Raw genomic sequence first — 15,963 nt, 5'->3', positions numbered from 1 at the left:
AGATGGAGAATTGAATGCAGGTGGTAAGAAACTAAACATGAATGTTCTAAAAATGGAAAGCATGCATTGCTATAGGGCCTGCTCAAAAATACTTGTTAATATATAATACATATTTTTCAGTAAAAAGGTGGGAGCCTATAGAAGAACTGTTTAAATTTCTACAAATTTTCGAACTTGAATGCCTAATAGTTTTTCATCACTTAATTATTTTTATTGGTCAGCATGACTGCTTTCGTACTGAGAAGGATCTACGTTTTAAAAATGGTTGAGAAAACGATATATGTAGTTTGTGCTCCTTTAGCATATTTTCTTACTGTTCTTGAGACTAAGGACATATACTTCTAAATTTTGCTACTGGTGCTTTTGGTGTGGCCTGTGATCCTAAAACAAAGGCCACATAACCCAGGGGAAAATGTGGATGCAGGAGGCTGACTCTATTAATAGTTTCTAATCAGTTAACGAAACCCAAGATTCTGGGCTGGAATCCACAGATCTTTTAAGTTTGTTTTAAATCCTAGACTATAACCCAAATCCTACCTATCTCTCAACAGCTGTTTACAGGTGTAGACAAAATTGTATACATTATTGAGTGGATTTCAACAACGTCACTTTCCAAAAAACATTCCAGAGTGTGGTAGATGAGATATTTCTCTTGAATGTAATGAATATCCTTCATGGCATACTTTTATTCTTAGGACATACAAAAAGAACTTCAGAGTCAGCAAAGCAACATCAGTACGACCCAGGAAAATCTCAATAGCTTGTGCCGCAAGTACCATTCAGTGGAGCTGGGGAGCCTGGGCTGTGCGATGACGGGGCTGATAAAGAGACACGAGGCTGTGAGCCAGTCCTGCTCCAAGACACAGGCCAGCCTTCAGGATTCTCTGGAAAAACACTTCAATGGTGAGTTCCGACAGGCCTTAGCATGAGTAGTTTGTTTACAAGACATAGTCCAAACCAAACGCTGCCTAGAAACGGCCAGAAAACTTTCCACAAGAGTAGCATTTTAAATTTGTGTCTGCGTTGAGATTTGAGCAATAAAATTATTGTGGTTGGGCTCTCACTGTTGGCAGGATTCTTCTTTCTCCCTAAGAAAGTAGGAATCCGCCATCTTGATGAATCTGAACTTCATGCGGATTTTCCACGTAGAGCTCCTTTGTGTGGAAAATGACTCCCACTGCTATGAGGAAATGACACAGTAAGCTTGGATATTAGGAGAGCCTATAAAACAGCAGGCATGTAATTCAGGGAACTGTTGGTCATTTATGTCCCTGACTCGGCCTCCAGCACTGCTGTGTCTCTGCTTTGGTGTCAGTGTTTGACGCTCTAAGTAAGCATGGTGGGCAGGGGAGACGGTTCCTCCCTTTGCCATAGAAATGGCTTTAACACCTCAAGAGCATTGCTCACTCTTACATAGTCAAGCAATTATCTTCCTTCACCAAGAGAAAAAAAAAACACAGTGGGAAATCAAATATGTCAGGAATACAAATTTCTTTTCAGTCTTACATCTGAGATAATTTCTCAGTTCTACCATGAGAAATCATGGTTGTAGGTCTTACTGTATTATATTCTATACTATTATTAGTACAGTTTTCTTTCTGGAACATATTGTAAGGCAGGATGTAATGGGCTGATCACCAGAATTAATTCATTGTGGTCATCCTGGAAGCTCTTTCAATGTTTTCTATGTGTTCCTTATTTTTGTTACTTTCCATAGAGTCTATGCAGGAATTCCAAGAATGGTTTTCTGGAATAAAGGCAGCAGCAAAGGAATCATCAGATAGAACTGGGGACAGCAAGGTTCTGGAGGCAAAGCTCCATGATCTTCAGGTATGCAAGCTGGCGCTGCTGCTGCTGCTGCTAAGTCGCTTCAGTCGTGTCTGACTCTGCGTAACCCCATAGATGGCAGCCCACCAGGCTCCCCCGTCCCTGGGATTCTCCAGGCAAGAACATTGGAGTGGGTTGCCATTTCCTTCTCCCAATGCATGAAAGTGAAAAGTGAAAGTGAAGTTGCTCAGTTGTGCCCGACTCTTAGCGACTCCATGGACTGCAGCCTACCAGGCTCCTCTGTCCATGGGATTTTCCAGGCAAGAGTACTGGAGTGGGCTGCCATCACTACTTTTTCCTAAGTTGCCTTCAAGTGACTTCAGGTCAGACCTAAATCATCTATTTCCCCAGACCTTATTTTCTTCTAACTTTTCTTCTTCCCTAAAAGAATTAGATTTCTTGGGTCAGAAAGAGATAGGAAGTATGAAAAGTAAGTTGATAAAAATGTTAGAATTTCATTCATGTTGATGTAAGGCAGAAATCAAACCAATATTGTAAAGCAAATACCTCTTGAAAATATATAAATATTGAAATATATACATTTTTTAAAAAGTTAAAATTTCATAATTGCTAGATCCCATTCCTCTCTTTTTTAGTCTATTACTCATTCTTCGGCAATCATTCAGAACTAAACCTAATTTTAGTTTTTATGGCAATAAAAGCATAAATAATTGTATCTACTTTACATCATTGTCATGAAGAGGTTTTAAACAGAAGACATGGCTTGTGTTTTTTTAATAACCTAGCATCTGAATTTGGAGCTAGGATATATTCAAATAAAAGCAATATATATTGTAGGTTTTAAAGGTGTGACAGACAATGAAAACTGTATAAATTTTGATAAGGGAGGGCCACTGTGCAGCAACATTAAGAATGATTGTCAGGAGCCTAAGTTCAAGTTAAGTTTTGGCCAAGTTTTTCAAATGGTTAATCTGAGCAAAGCACTGTGTTAAGTATTATCAAAATATTTTTTACAAATTAATGGGGGAAAACATTAATGAGGAATATAAGGATTTTGTGGCTTAATGGGTGATGTGATGGCAATTATGCAGATAACTCATTAGCAGCCGGGGAGGAAGATCATTATAATACAGGAAGCTGGTTTTGCTGGAGGCATGGTGAATTCAGATGTGGAGCTGGGCTCTTTAAAGCTTGAAATGCAGAAGATCTCCATGAAGCAAAGTCTGAGTGACAGTCACAAATGCCTCTGTGAAGCTCAGGGTGGAGGCAAGACCAGCATAGCGGTTCTGGACTTCTTTTGCTCAGTTGAAGCCATGCCCATGTATATGATCTTCCAAGGAAGAGGTGCATACCAAGAAAAGAAGGAATCTGAACACAGGATTTTGTGTGCAGTGTGGGTCAGACAAGGAGGCAGGGTGGAGACAATTAACCAATTGAAAAATGTCACATTAAGCATTTGAAGAAGTGGAGGCTGGACCAGATTGAGATGATGAGAATGGAGAGGGACTGAGAACAAACCTTGATGAGAGCATCCTTCTTTCCAGCTCGATGTTGCTTGCAGTTGGTCCTCAGCGGTTCCAGTGACTGGCTGGCACCATCCTCCATTCTCAGTCTTGACTGTATCCAATTGTATACATCATTCTCATTGAAGCTTATTAAAAGCCTTCTTCCTTCAGGCTGTTTTTCTTCTCTTGCTTTACTTTCTCAGGTCAGAGTTGTAATTAATCCTCTTATGCAGTAGGATCTTTGAATAATAGCAAATGCTTTGTGTTACCTTTGTTTTGTGAAACAGAACATTTTGGACTCAGTCAGTGATGGACAGAGCAAGCTTGATGCGGTGACCCGAGAAGGGCAAACTTTGTATGCACATTTATCTAAACAAATTGTCAGTAGCATTCAGGAACAAGTTACAAAAGCTAATGAAGAGTTTCAAGCATTTCTGAAACAGTGCCTTAAAGACAAACAGGCTCTACAAGACTGTGCTTTGGAACTTGGGAGGTAAGTTTTTTCAACAGGTATAGATTTCATCATGCGCGGACTATTTCTTCAGTGATTTAAAGAGCCATTGGGAATAAACAAAAAATATTTTAAATTGTGAGTTTAAATTATAATGTTTTGACTTTAAGTACATGTTCATACTAGGACAATAACTGATTGATCAAATTCTGATGGTATCATTTGGCTTTATTTTCTATACAGAAAAAGAAAAGAATTATATTCGCTAATAATTTTGAATGACGTAAACGTATGTACTTTTTGTCTGTTTGGCTATAACTCTAGATATTAGAATTTTGACACCTGAATTTTTCAATATCCAAGTCCTTTCCTCACTGTGTCTACTTCAGTGAGGTTGGAATTATGGCAGAAAACACTTATTATATTTCTCTGAGTCAAGATTCCAATCAGGAAGCTATATCAACAGGGCTGGATAAAAAATTAGAAAAAATATTCTGTTGCTAAGAAAGGAAAGATGTCAGTATAATCAAAATGCCTTTTTTGGTTGGAGGTATTTGCCTGACTTTTGTCAAGGTTTCTTAGAGAATTTACATTGTTTTCTAAAACTTGAGAACCCTAGAGTCTTGTGCCATATTCAAATCCCCATAAGATACAAAGACCCAGAGATGACTTTCCTTCCCTTTCTAAGGGCTTCCACTTCCCCATTTTTCCACTGGCCCCAATTCAGGGTCTTTGTAGTAAGATGCAAAGTTAAGTGCACACAGGCATGGAAATGTAATCTTAATTACCAGCTATAATTATCAAGATAGAATGCTTCTTTTTCTGCTTGGATCTCAAGAAAAGTGTCCAGAATTTGTCATTTTACTACTGAAATAAGTGATTATTTGAATGGGATTATTGTCAATTTTCTACTCTACTTGAAAATCGATGAGATCTTAATTGCCACAGACATTGTTGACCTCAATATTATAATTCATTTATTGTAATGAACATATAAAAATTTCTCTAACGTGTTTTGTTATTTTCTTTAGCTTTGAAGATCAGCACAGGAAACTGAACTTATGGATCCATGAAATGGAAGAAAGATTAAGTACAGAAAACTTAGGAGAGAGTAAGCAACACATCCCTGAGAAGAAAAACGAAGTCCATAAAATTGAAATGTTTCTGGGAGAACTCTTGGCTGCAAGGTAGGATGCAGAAGTGGAATAGAAGCTTTTCTTACTAGCAAATGCTTGTTTGTCTGGTTGGTTGGTGGGTTATTCGGGTTGCTTGTTGGCTGGTGAGATGGTTAGTTGGGGTGGTTATGTTTCTATATCTAGCACACGAATGATTGTAATAGTGTTTCCATGGCAGTGGAGTGATCTGGAGAGAGTATTGGGTTGGAGATAAAGAGCTGACCTCCATTACAGTTATATCTCCCTTTGTTCAACAAATTGGACAGGCCGCTCATTTCCTGTATATCTTGATATTAGCTTTTAAACATGGAGAATAACAGTAAATATATTTTCCTCCCAGAGGTTATTATAAGGATATAAGGAGATTATAAAAATATCCTTCATTTACAAAATAACAATATATTTCCGTATATTTTTCACACACTTCAGCCTCCAGGATTATTTCCAGTCCACCATATGCTGATAATCTTGTTAGTAAAGGAAAAGGTATTGTCATGAAGTCTGACTGCCCTAGAGATTCACTTTCTTCACTGCAGTATTTGGCTTCCCATTGCTTGTCAACTGAGCAGATGTTTCCGGCTCCTTCTCAGGCAGTTCTCTGGCCTGTGCTTTGGACTTCACTTTCATGGCTTTGCTCTCTCAATTCACACGACACCGCTGGCATTTTCAGTTGCTTCATTGAAATTGTTGCACTGGAAGATAGAACACTTGTCACTAAGGGAGGGAAGCTTGGCCCAAAACTCTGTCTCACCGTTGTTTTGGTCCTACCTCTGTGAACCTTTGGTCCTACCTCTGTGAAACAAGTTGTTGATTTTGTTACTGAATTCAGGCTAAGCTGCTCATACTCAAGAATCTAAGAGTGAGAGACAAGTGTTGAATAAAAAGAAAGATGGCTTTATTGAGGCAGCTGGAAATTCTGGCAAGAAGGTGGACTCATGTCCCAAAGAACCAATCCCCACTGCTGATCAGAGAGCAGATTTTAAAGGAAAACTTGAAGGGTGGGCAGGCAGAGACCACCAGCAGAACAGAGCAGTTAGCTTTGAGAATCATCTTGAAACCGGTCATTTAGTGGTCTGGTCAGCATCATCTTGATTGTTTTAAGCACAGTTAATCAATCTTCAGTTCTAAGGTCATTTGTTACCAGTACCTTGAAGTCAGTTCCTGGAATTGTGCAAGCCACATACTCAGTACTGCTCAATACAGAGCGTCTATGTCACAACTACAGTCCGGCCATCATGTGCTGTGCTTAGTCGCTCGGTAGTGTGCAACTCTGTGACCCCATGGACTGTAGCCCACCAGGCTCCTCTGTCCATTGGGATTCTCTAGGCAAGAATACTGGGTGGGTTGCCATCTCCTTCTCCAGGGAATCTTCCCAATGCAGAGATCAAACCCCGGTTTCCTGCACTGCAGGAGGATTCTTTCCATCTTAGCCACCAGGGAGGCCCAGGAATACTGGAGTGGGTAGCCTATTCCTTTGCCAGGGCAACTTCCCAGCCCAGGAAGCGAAGTGGGGTCTCCTGCGTTTCAGGCAGATTCTTTAACAGCTGAACTACCAGGCAGTTAGCTTTTTCCCTCCAGTGGCCATTTTAGTGGCTGCAAAACAACTCAAGAATGTGAATCAGACTTTGTTATTTATATCCTTCAGGGAGAAGTTAAAGACTCTGTGACTGTGTTGTCCTAACTGTTAACCACTTGAGCCTGCTCTTTTGTGACTCAGGGAGACCTGGGAGACTACAGCTTTTCTACAAACAAGAGACAAGGGACACAGAAGGGAAGGCACCACAGAGTCCTGCTCAATTTCAGTTTTTTATAAATTGAACCCAATAGTGATTCAATTATAAACTGAAACTCACCCCAACCCAATGGTGAATTTCTCAAGGTCATGGACCATCAGGTCTTTATGATCCCTAGTATAGTGCCAACAATAAGAAATATTTGCTAAATTAATAGAATAGTAGCATTATTCTAACCATAAAACTTTCTTAAAATTACATAGCTTTTTATTTACTTTTTAAATCTTGACTCTTGTCTAGGTACAATATAACATGGCCAGACCTATTTCTCTCCTCCTTTTAAACCTTTGATATTATTCTTGAGCTGTTACTCTGATATTCCAGGACCAGATGCTGGGAATTTAGATATATTTGCTCCCATCTTCTTTCCACCTGGCAGCTTCTCTAGACAATCCTAATGTGCTCCGCTGGTATCCCAGCTTCTCCAACTGAGTCACCTGACTTCTTTCACTTGCTGGCCACTTGCTCTTCCCAGTCCTTTGGATTTTTTTTTTTTTTCATCATAATATTCTTTGCATATCTTGGGGGAATGTCCTGTATTTTTAAAAAGAACCTCAGACTTAAGAATCACTGATTTTTATTGCCTATTTGGTAACATGTGATATCTGTCCTCTTGAATTATTATGTAACTAAAGTCATTGTTTAAACCATCTTCATATCTTACCTTCATGTCTCATGCATATTACAAGTATCAGTTCAGTTCAGTCACTTAGTTGTGTCTGACTCTTTGCAACCCATGGACTGCAGCATGCCAGGCTTCCCTGTCCATCACCAACTCCCGGAACTTACTCAAACTAGTGTCAATTGAGTCAGTGATTCCATTCAACCATCTCATCCTCTGTTGTCCCCTTCTTCTCCCACCTTCAGTCTTTCCCAGTATTATAAGTATAAGAGATGCATTTTAAAGTATATGTAATGTTGTCTAAGTCTTATATATCTCACTGAAGCACATAGGATTCTGTTTAGATAATAGCTGCTCAAGAAAAAGAAAAAGACAAGGTAGGAAATGGGCTTCCTGTCCTTTTTCTGACATTCACAACAGCTTGTGTGATAGCATCTACAGTCTCCCTTCTGATATCCCAGGCATTTCCTGAGAAATATGCTGATTCAGAAATCTGTAAAACAGTATAAAGCCAACCCAGCCATAGAAAATTAAGTCTTCCCTTGACTTAATTAACATAACCTCAAACTGAGATGAGCAGAGCTCCCAAGATACAACAAAGAAACCCACAGTATTCATAAGATGGCCTTTTGAAAGAAGCTTTCTTTGGCACTTTATCTCTGCCAAACATTGTGCTGGATGCTGGGGATATGAGATGAATGTAATCGCCGTGGCTTCTAGAAAGTGAAAGGCTTGTGGATGGAGACAGACAGGGTATATGAGGTGAGAGAAAGACGGAAAGAGGGCACTGGAAGGGGAGTTAGCATCATGCTTCCTGGGGATGTAAGCCCTGCACAAGGGATTTGAAGGGCCTCTTAGAACAGAAGTTGAAGAGTGTTTATGAAGGAGGAGTCTTTGTGTGTATACAGCAGGGTGGAGTGCTTGGGGAATTTCAGGGAGCTGTTTATGATTAGAGCATTAACTAGGAATGAAGAAAAGTCAGGGATCAGCCCGGAGAGACAGGCCTGAGCCATTTCCTGAAGTGAATCCCTGACAATACAGAAGGCTGGGATCCAGGCATAGCACAGACTGAATGAGATCCCTAGATGGGAAGTGACTGCATTCAGATAAACCACGGAGAGCCAGGTAGCCAGCCCTCTGAGGGCGCCCAGCACCATTACTGAAAGGTATGTCAGCTGTGAGCTCTGGTCTGGTGGCTGCTCCAGTGTCAGCAATCATGTGTCACTCCCCTGTGCTCCTGACTGTCAGAATTCATTTTTTCCCCCGCTGTTTTCTTTAGAGAGTCTCTGGACAAGCTGTCCCAGAGAGGGCAGCTTCTCAGTGAAGAAGGCCACGGTGCTGGGAAAGAAAGCCGCCTGTGTTCCCAGCTCCTCACGAGCTATCAGAACTTACTCCGGATGACCAAGGAGAAGCTCCGGAGCTGCCAGGTGGCCCTGCAGGAGCACGAGGCCTTGGAGGAGGCGCTGCAGAGCATGTGGTCCTGGGTGAAGGACATGCAAGACAGACTGGCCAGTGCAGAGAGCACCGTGGGGAGCAAAGACACCTTGGAGAGACGGCTGTTACAAGTGCAGGTACGTGGGGCGCCAGCCTGAGGCCTTCCGAAGACTGCTGGATTAGACTCACAGGTGTTTGGGGTGTCCCTGGTGGCTCAGACGGTAAAGAATCTGCCTGCAATGCAAGAGACCTGGGTCTAACCCCTGGGTGGGGAAGATCCCCTGGAGAAGGGAATGGCTACCCACTCCAGTAGTTTTGTCTGGGAAATCCTATGGATAGAGGAGCCTGGTGGGCTACAGTCTGTAGGGTCACAAAGAGTCAGACATGACTGAGTGATTAACACACACACACACACACGCATACACACAGGTGTTTGAGTTAGGTCCTCATCGTTCAACAGTGAGCCTCCTCAGGATTATGTGGGAAAATGAAGAAAATGGGCAAAAAAAGGATTTGGAGGGATTGTTTTTCTCTTCGGTCAAGAAATATTTTTGTTCTAATAGATTTAAAATAATTAAAAAAAAAATTTTAGTAAACATTTTTAGCAAACATTGTGAATAGCTACTTTACTCCAAGCACCATGAAAGTTGATTGGAATATAGAGACAAAAATTAGTTCTTGCTTTCTAGAAGTTCCCAGTTAGTGGAAGAGATCAACCTGTAAATTGTTACTTTCAGTGCAGCCTGTATGGAGGGGCCGTGAATGAAGTACAGAGGAGGCCACAGACCAGCCTGCAGTCAGTGAAGTTTCCTTTGAAAGGCAGATATTACCCAGGCAATGGAAATAGGGATCTGTCAAGTTTTGGACAAGGGTGCCTTCATTTTCAAAATGACTTCTCTTTGCTCTGATGCAAAAGTCAATAAAGTTCCACTTCTAGGCTGTGGTCCAAAGTTTTCCAGGAACTTAAATCAGAGTATGTCTCTGACTTCCAGACTCCCGGCCTTCTAATATTTAAGTAAGGTGTTATAGGGCCATAGGGTCCAGAGTTTGATATTGTCGTTGTTTAATTTTAAGGTAAGGTATGCCTTAGCTTGATTCTCATGAGAAACAGCACATCAGAAGGTTTTAGTAATCCTGCTGATGATTATTCATTCTTCCTTCACAGGAAATTCTCCTGATGAAAGGTGAAGGGGAAGTTAAATTGAACATGGCCATTGGCAAAGGGGAACAGGCCTTGAGAAGTAGCAACAAGGAGGGTCAGAAGGTGATCCAGACTCAGCTGCAGACCCTTAAAGACGTGTGGGCTAACATCATGGGCTCCTCCGTCCATGCCCAGAGGTACAGAGCCTATTTTTAGTGTGTCTTTGCCTGAGTCAAACCCAGTGACTTAGTGAAATGATGGAGCAGTGCTGAAGGTATCCTGTAAGAGAGTCACCAAGCATGTTATTTTAGATAGTTGTGTGGATGCCTGTCTCTGCCTGATTGAATTTTCTGTAACTGCAGTGGCTGGTTTTGTTTGCTTGCTTGCTTTGTGTGTGTGTTTGTGTGTGTGTGTGAGTGTGTGTGTGTGTGTGTGTGTGTGTGTGTGTGTGTGTGTGTAATATTTACATCTCCATAACATCTCTCATGGAATCTGGCACACATGGGCTTAATCAGATACCTCCTCTAAATTCATCAAAGAAAGAATATGTCTTTAATAACTTTAACAACTTTAATAACTTTTTGCTTTTTAAGGAAAGTTAAGTCATTGGCAACTTTTGAGCTTACATACAAATGTTTTTCTCAACTGAAGTAATATCCCTGACAGTGGGGTTGCAGAGATGTTGGGAGAGTATATGATTACCCCAGTGATGGGCTATCCTGACATTTAGAGTAAGGCCAGGGGAACCAACGGCCTGCTATGTGTGAACACCTTCACATGAGCAACAACCAGACCACATGACCCCATTGCATTAGACGCTGATGAGAAAATAGAGATTCTAATTGTTACACAAGGTGGTGTTGTTGTGTTACATTCATGATTGAAAGACTTTCATCTTCTTCCCTCTTCTCAGAGGATCTACAAATAATCTGACTGGCTGGTTGGACAAATGACTTTCAGTCAGTATTATACTAACACACATTCCAGAAGTTACATTCTAAAGGTTATATGTACTGTTCAATCGCTGAAGAAGTGTGTGCTCAAAATGATCTTCATAAATAGATGAACAGAAGATTAGAGCTCATCACAAAACAAAATAACACTCCAGTTACTCACTGCAGTGTAAACAGTGAACCATGGTGACAGCTAAAATTTGCAGAGTTGTGCTTTGTTTTGTTCCCTTTGAAGATGGAGGGTAGGTGGTAACTCCAAAGAGTCAGCAGGATTTTGAATCTTCATCACAACTCATAATGGTCAGCAAAGGAAAAAAAAAATCAGATTCCATAGTTCTATTATTCTATAGATCAGACTGCTGGGGCATGAACTAAACTCCCCAATGCTTGGTAACAGGCCAACTTCATAAAAGTGAATAGCAATATGTGTGAATATTTTCTGGATGTTAGAATAAGATGTTAAATACAGGAAGCGGATTTAAATATTTGATTCTTCTCTTTCAGCAAGGAATTAACTTTGGAAACTGCATTTTGAGCAGTAGCAGTGCTCAAATTATTGTGCTAAAATAATGAAACAAAGTAGTTTTTGCTCTCTCAGTGCTCAAAAGCTAGGGTAGGGTACATTCAAAAAAATAAATAAATAAAACCAAGCCTCTGACTCAGATTGTGTTCCTAAGATGCTGTGGACTGTGGAAGAGAGTAGGGCTTGGATGGCGTCTGGAGAAGTGAGATGGATTTGGACTTTCCAGAAAATTATTTGCAGAAAGAATAGGGCTTTAAGGCATATATGATGAGGTATATATTGGTGCAAAGGGGAAAATTTGAGCAAAAGAAACAATTTAGAAGTACATTCACCACAGATATAATAACTTCAGGATCATAGAATTATATGCAAGGGACAGTGGGAGGGGTCACTGAAGATGAGTTAGAATAGTTTGTAAAGCTAAATGTTGGAGGTATTTTAAAAATGCCAGTTTAGAAAGGCTTTTAGTTGACTATCGGGAGAGGTTTTGTCTTGACTGTTAACTTACGTGACTATATTTCTAATATTATTAACACATTGAGCCTTCATCCCTTCACACATTCAACACAGAAGCACTAAACATTATACATTATATCTGCAAGTGAAAAAATCAATCTAATTATGTCATTTACCCAAAAGAATACTTTACATTTTGTATTCCATCATCTTTAATAGAATAAACCAAATCCAAGAAAATACAGAATTAATGTATATTAAATAAAATTTAACGGGTGCTCCCGGGCTGATATTTTGACAATGTAACATGCATATGTGTCTATTCATTTAGGGCAATTAGCATTTGGAAGACAAATCTCCAGATGCATATGCGACTAAGACATCTTCAATTTTTGGCATAAATTTATTTTTATTTGGAAGAAGCTGTGTTGTAGGTCAGAAGAGTAATGTTTTCCCTTCACTTAAAAACAGTGTTTTCATCACTTACCATACCATTCAGTAAAAGAGCTTACATAGGTGCAGTGCCCTCATGGTTGGTTTTTAGTAGAGATGTGACGATAACTTACTTTTGTAATATGTGACGTTGATTCTAGCACTTTAGAATCTGTGATTAGCCAATGGAATGACTATCTAGAGTGGAAAAACCAGTTGGAGCAGTGGATGGAATCGGTGGATCAAAAAGTAGAACATCCCTTGCAACTACAGCCTGGTCTGAAAGAGAAGTTTTCCCTCCTGGATCACTTTCAGTCCATTGTATCAGAGGCAGAAGACCACGCCGGAGCCCTGCAGCGACTCACGACAAAGGCCAGGGAGCTCTACCAGAAGACTGAGGATGAGGCTTTCACGGATACAGCTCAAGAGGAGCTGAAAACACAGTTTAATGACATACTGACCGTTTCCAAGGTTAGTGCTTTATAGCAAAGGAAACACATCAAGGTTCAGGTAAAGAATACACTGTAGGTTAAAATTTAGGGGAATTGGTGTGGAGGTTGTGAGGGAGGCTGAAGAGGGAGGGGATATATATATAATATATATATTATATATACATTATGTATATATCTACACATTATGTATATGTATATATATATATATATATACACACATATATATACGGCTTATTCGCTTTGTTGTACAGCAGAAACCAACATAACATTGTAAAGCAATTATTCTCCAACTAAAATTTTTAAAAATAGAAATAAAACATGAAACTATATCTGTAGTGAACAGATACCTTACATAAAGGGTCATTTCTCACCAATGGATGCCCATGAATTTTTCTCTCTATGCAATTTTGGGATGATTTTTTATTCTTTGTTTTTCATCCTGCTCCACTCAGAACGTTAATCAACCCATTTCTTTTCTTTGTAAGACTGTCTGAGGCTCAGCTGTCAGTTTAGAGCTCTTTTGCTTTTGCTGCCACTTATATTTGTTATGTTAGGTGCAAGTCTATTCACCTCCCAGATTTCAGTCATGTACCAAGTATTCTATTTCTCATTTTAGTAAAACATTCATTTTTCTGTTCTCCAAGAAATTGGCTCCTTCATGTAATATGAAGATTTTCTCTCAGTTCTATCTCTGAATCATTACTTTCCTCCATGACTTTTCTTTTGCATGTATGTGAGAATGTTAAAGAAAATAAGGAAGATTTTTTCCCTCTCTTGCTTCCTTTGGGGAAATCTTTGTATTATTAGTACTACAGTTTTTAACATATGTGTTAGTTTATCTTAATTTTTATTTTGGTAATGATTAAGAGCTATGACTTCAGTTACAAAGACCTACAAATTTGAATTCTGGCTTTGACACTTTTTCGGATGTATGACTTTGGGCATGTTACTTAACCTCTGTAACCTCTAAAGGTCCTTTCTCATAATATAGTTAAATAATATTATCTATATCACATAGCTGTTATGAGGATTAAATGAGCAAATTTATTTTAAGTGCTGAGCAGAATACTGTACCCAAAGGCAACACAAATAATTTCTTGAACAATAAGAACAGTGATAATAATATAATAATTAAGTGGATTATTAGTGAGGGATGTTAGTCAACATTCATTAAGCATAGGTTTTTATTCTAAGCTAGACCAAGGAAAACTTAAAGGAAAATGATCACTTCTTCACAGTCTTTCAGTCTAATTAAGATTCGATTTTTTTTTCATTTTGAGATATTAGACATAGAGAAAATTCAAAAATAAGAAAAAAATCTTTTAAGATCATTAAGACACCTGCTGCCTTGTCTGATTTCAGATTCTGAATAATGATTACTGTTAAAGTACTCTTCTTTCTCTACCAGGAGAAAATGAGGAAAGTAGAAGAGATTGTCAAAGACCATCTCGTGTATTTAGACGCAGTCCAAGAATTCACGGATTGGCTCCATTCAGCAAAGGAAGAACTTCATCGGTGGTCAGATATGTCAGGAGATTCACCAGCCACCCAGAAAAAATTATCTAAAATTAAGGTCAGAAAACAGACGGATGGTATAACTGCATTGGTTCTTGGGTATCACATTCCTGTGATGAAGATTCTGTGGATAAGTTTATTTAAAATATTTTCATCCTGTTTTCTATTTGTTGGCATTTATTACCTTGTACCTCATGAATCAAAAATATAAGTAGGAGGAAAAAGGAAATTCAAAACATGGTACACTTGCGAGGAAATGGACCACTGTCCATGGATGCTTCTGTGTGCAAATGTGCTTATTATTGTAGCATCGAGGCCTACGAAATATGCACCAGATTGGGCTGACAAAATGAGATACTATTTTCTAGCACAGTGGAAGAAAAGTTTATAAAGTAACTCGGTTAGAAGTATTTGAATAATTCACTTGTTTTATTCTGTTTTCTTAGCCAACAGTATGACAGCATAGTAGAAATCAGTCATTTTAAGAGCATTAAAATAGGTTCCTGCTTATAAGGTCTACTTTAAAAAAAAAAAAGAAGTTCACATATCTGAGGGAGCTGGAACAAGTATATTTCTATTTACTTGAATATTAAATTGCATTAATTTCCTCTCTGTGGAAGTAATAGATTTTAATCTGAGAACCAGGAAATGGTGATATTTTCAATTGTTCAGTTGTACATGAGGAAATGTTGGAATACATAGCATAAATGGGGTCAGGAATAGAACACTGGGATTGTGTTCTGATACCTGGAAATCAGAACATAAAAATACTCTTTGATGATAGTGACAATAACTACATTTTGAAAGTTTACTCTTAAATGTTCAGAAAGCATTATCTTATTTAAATCTTACTACGACTGCACAGGTTTTAAATGAGATAACCACAGAAAGCCACTTCTAAAATTCTTATTACCTGTGTGATTCCATAAAATGCTTTGCTATATTCTTCACTAATATTTTGATTTTTTCCTCCATTCACTCACCCCTATCCATTTATTCAATGAAGGTTGTACAGCCTTCAAGGAACTTGAAGTGTGGGAAGGAATGAGGATGCACAAACTGATGCTTGTAAAATCATACAGCAAATATAACCCTAGCTCACAAGTTCAGGCTCTAGAATTGGACCCTAATGCTACATCTTATCCCTACTGCTTTTCTTAGGGCAAGTTACTTGATGTCCTCAAGCCTCAACCTCTCTCTTCATCGGTAAAAATCAGAGTAACAATAGTAGCTGCCTCAAAGAGTCATTATGAGGACTAAATTAGATCATGTGCCTAAAGTATTTTAGCAGTCCAGGAGCTAAGTCATAAATTTGTATTAAAATTAACAAAAATAATGGATACATAAATATATAAACATCAGAATAGATTCTGTAGAGAAATCTATTCTTAGCAAGAAATACCACTATTTTACCTAATTAGCAATACATAAGTTTATCTTGTTATCTTTTAGGGTATTTGTGTGCTTTAAGCCTAAAAGTTGCAGTTAAATTGTTGAATTTCTAGTGAGGTTCTCAAAAGTAAGAAGAATAGTAATAAATAAATGCTGTATAAAGGTTGTTTTGAGCTTTCAGCTTAAGTATGTCTGTGAATGATTTATTTTAGTTACTATAAAAAATATGTAGTTAACATGCTGAAAGTGAAAGTAAAAGTGAAAGTCGCTCAGCTGTGTCCAATTCTTTGGGACCCCATGGACTATGCAGTTCATGGAAATCTCCAGGCCA

The 15,963-nt window shown here is 38.9% G+C and overlaps 1 protein-coding gene across 1 annotated transcript in view; it reads left to right on the top strand.

Moving 5' to 3' along the window:
• LOC138089585 (nesprin-1-like) overlaps positions 1 to 15,963 on the top strand; it is a 155,752-nt gene that overhangs the window by 133,588 nt on the left and 6,201 nt on the right. Inside the window, exons 44-51 of the mRNA XM_068984968.1 lie at positions 696 to 903; positions 1,718 to 1,830; positions 3,581 to 3,786; positions 4,776 to 4,931; positions 8,614 to 8,905; positions 9,934 to 10,106; positions 12,435 to 12,744; positions 14,134 to 14,298. Of these exons, the coding sequence (XP_068841069.1) occupies positions 696 to 903; positions 1,718 to 1,830; positions 3,581 to 3,786; positions 4,776 to 4,931; positions 8,614 to 8,905; positions 9,934 to 10,106; positions 12,435 to 12,744; positions 14,134 to 14,298 (1,623 nt within the window). The remainder of the gene's footprint in view (positions 1 to 695; positions 904 to 1,717; positions 1,831 to 3,580; positions 3,787 to 4,775; positions 4,932 to 8,613; positions 8,906 to 9,933; positions 10,107 to 12,434; positions 12,745 to 14,133; positions 14,299 to 15,963) is intronic.

Source organism: Capricornis sumatraensis, chromosome 13 (genome assembly GCF_032405125.1).
Source record: "Capricornis sumatraensis isolate serow.1 chromosome 13, serow.2, whole genome shotgun sequence".
NCBI lineage: Eukaryota > Metazoa > Chordata > Mammalia > Artiodactyla > Bovidae > Capricornis > Capricornis sumatraensis.
Note: the sequence above shows the minus strand (reverse complement) of the source record. Positions and strands in the feature narration are given on the sequence as shown.